This window comes from Morone saxatilis, unplaced genomic scaffold (assembly GCF_004916995.1).
Source record: "Morone saxatilis isolate NCDOM2014 unplaced genomic scaffold, NCSU_SB_2.0 Contig7, whole genome shotgun sequence".
Classification (NCBI taxonomy): domain Eukaryota; kingdom Metazoa; phylum Chordata; class Actinopteri; family Moronidae; genus Morone; species Morone saxatilis.
Genome location: NW_023340246.1, coordinates 10,354,210 through 10,356,632, shown reverse-complemented (window position 1 = coordinate 10,356,632; position 2,423 = coordinate 10,354,210). Strand labels below are relative to the sequence as shown.

Below are 2,423 nucleotides of genomic sequence, written 5' to 3'. Positions count from 1 at the left end.
TCTGACACCTTGAGACAAGGAAGGAGTCAGAGAGCTAACTCAGGATCTAAAGAGATGTGCAGTCTGCACACTGAGAAGCTCAAGCTCTTCTGTGAGGATGATCAACAGCTCATCTGTGTGATATGTAGGGATGCACAAAAACATAAGAAACACAACTGCATCCCCATCAATGAAGCAGCAGAGGCCCATAGGGTAAGTAAATCTATAGAGTTTAAACAACTGAGACCAGGCAGATGTGATCCACTGTTTACTATGTATTTGATCCATACATGTGCCTTTATTTGCAGACCCAACTCAAGATTGAACTGATGCACTTAAAAAGCAAACTGGGTTCGTATAAAACTGCGAAACTCAACTGCGATAAATTGGCCAGACACATCAAGGTAAATCCCAGACATAATGGTTGCAGAGTCAGAAAGCACCATGTGTTGTCTACTTTCATCAGAAAAGTGTTTCTCCTCAGCTCCAGGCTCAGCAGACAGAGAAGACAGTCAAAGAGGAGTTTCAGAAGCTTTACCAGTTCCTGCGAGCAGAAGAGGCTTCCAGGATTGATGCAGTGAGGAAAGAGGCGACGCTCAAGAGTGAGGCAATGAACATCAGGATTGTTCATTTGACTGCAGAGATCTCCTCGCTCACCAACAAAATCAAAGCCATAAAGGAGGAGATGAAGGCTGAGGACATCTTATTTATGCTGGTAGTGCTCAGTTCTTCTGATCTTAATATTGAATATTTAACAACATTAGAGGTATTGATTTATCCTGTTTTCTCTTTATTTGACAGAATATAAAATCCACTTTAAAGCGGTAAGTTGCTTCCTGTACACTATCAAAGCACAACTGAATAATAGTCAGCATTTGAAAATGTTGACTTCACCATTGTAGAAGCAGTGTGATGGTAGTTTGGGACTGTCTCATCCACATCCTGGATGCATTCCCTTAAAAAGTTAAGGGGAGAGGGGAGCTGCTTTCAGTTTTTGCCATGATTGAAGGTGGGGAAGTTTGAAAAAAGAAACATAGCAATAAAGCATAAATCTCACCTGTGTGTAGCTTGTCAACATATAAGTATAACAATTTCTTGCTATATGTTCTAGCTACAATTACTAGCCATGAAAAATTAAAATGAGTCTGATATAATGAAATAAGGTACAATATTTTTTAAGGTATTTGTAAGGTTATTTAAAATCATTTGACCAGTAATCTGGGTTTTCTTAATGTTCTTTCAGCTCCCAGTGTAACCTGCAACAACCAGAGACTCCATCAGGAGCTCTGATCGATGAGGCCAAACACCTTGGGAACCTGCTGTTCACAGTCTGGGAGAAAATGAAAAATATAATCCAATACAGTAAGCAAAGTTGTTTTGACATGTTAATCTGCGTTAAACGGCATGTATAGGTTACTGATAAAATTTCTTTCACCACAGCCTTCAGGAAAACCTTTATCTTAATAATCATCTAAATAAACTTTACCTTTTGTTTCTTTTTTTTTCTTTCTCTGAAGCTCCTGTAACTCTAGACCCCAACACTAGTGGCTCCCAACTGACTGTATCAGAACAGATGACCCTAACAACAGAGCGTACCAACTATCAGGCGCTTCCTGAAAACCCAGAAAGGCTGAGCGCGGTAACTGTTCTCGGCTCTGAAGGCTTTACCTCTGGAAAACACAGCTGGGATGTGGAGGTGGGGGGTCTCTGGGCTCTTGGTGTGGCTTCTAGAATCAAGAATCAAACCTCTGTGAACATCTGGAGCATCTATCTGTATTCTACCTCTGATAGTCTCCGTGAATTTACTCCAGAGAATAATAGGGGAACTAGATTGAAATATCCATTTCCCGGTAAGGTCAGAGTGCAGCTTGATTATGACCAAGGAATACTATCATTTTTAGACCTTGATAGTAAAACACTTGTACACACCATCAGATACACGTTCACAGAAACAGTCTTTCCATATTTTTGTGACAAAATAAAAATCCTTCCAGCTGAATTGTTAGTGAGGACAAGACAACCCAGATAAACATCCTGCATTGCTGCAGTGGTCCAACAACAAGATGAGGCCTTGAAACCTTAAATATTTACAGTATCACCTACATTGGACATATTGACACATATATGTAAAGTGTAATAATTTGACTTAATTTTCAACTGTTTTTAGCATAAGCAGGTATAGCTAATGGGGTGTATGTATGTTTTAGAGACAAATAGACTTTTAGAGTTTAATCATGTAAATATATTTTTCTATCATCAGACTAAGATTAAGACAGTTTTCTTCTTTTTATCATGCTTACCTCTTTTGGGTGAGTGTTTGCTTATCTGGACAACACATCTGTTGAGGCAAATGTTTGATTACTTTATGGGTCATATATATGAAAATGAAAATGTATATCAAATCAAATGTATCAAGTATGTATCATGTTTCATACATAAATGTA

General features: G+C 38.5%; 1 protein-coding gene across 1 annotated transcript in view; it reads left to right on the top strand.

The window, feature by feature from the left end:
* The window catches only part of LOC118340709 (zinc-binding protein A33-like), a gene marked incomplete at its 5' end in the record, with an annotated part of 2,614 nt that continues 191 nt past the window's right edge, over positions 1-2,423 (top strand). Inside the window, 6 exon segments of the mRNA XM_035678824.1 lie at positions 1-192; positions 288-383; positions 464-694; positions 781-803; positions 1,223-1,341; positions 1,497-2,423. Of these exon segments, the coding sequence (XP_035534717.1) occupies positions 1-192; positions 288-383; positions 464-694; positions 781-803; positions 1,223-1,341; positions 1,497-2,008 (1,173 nt within the window).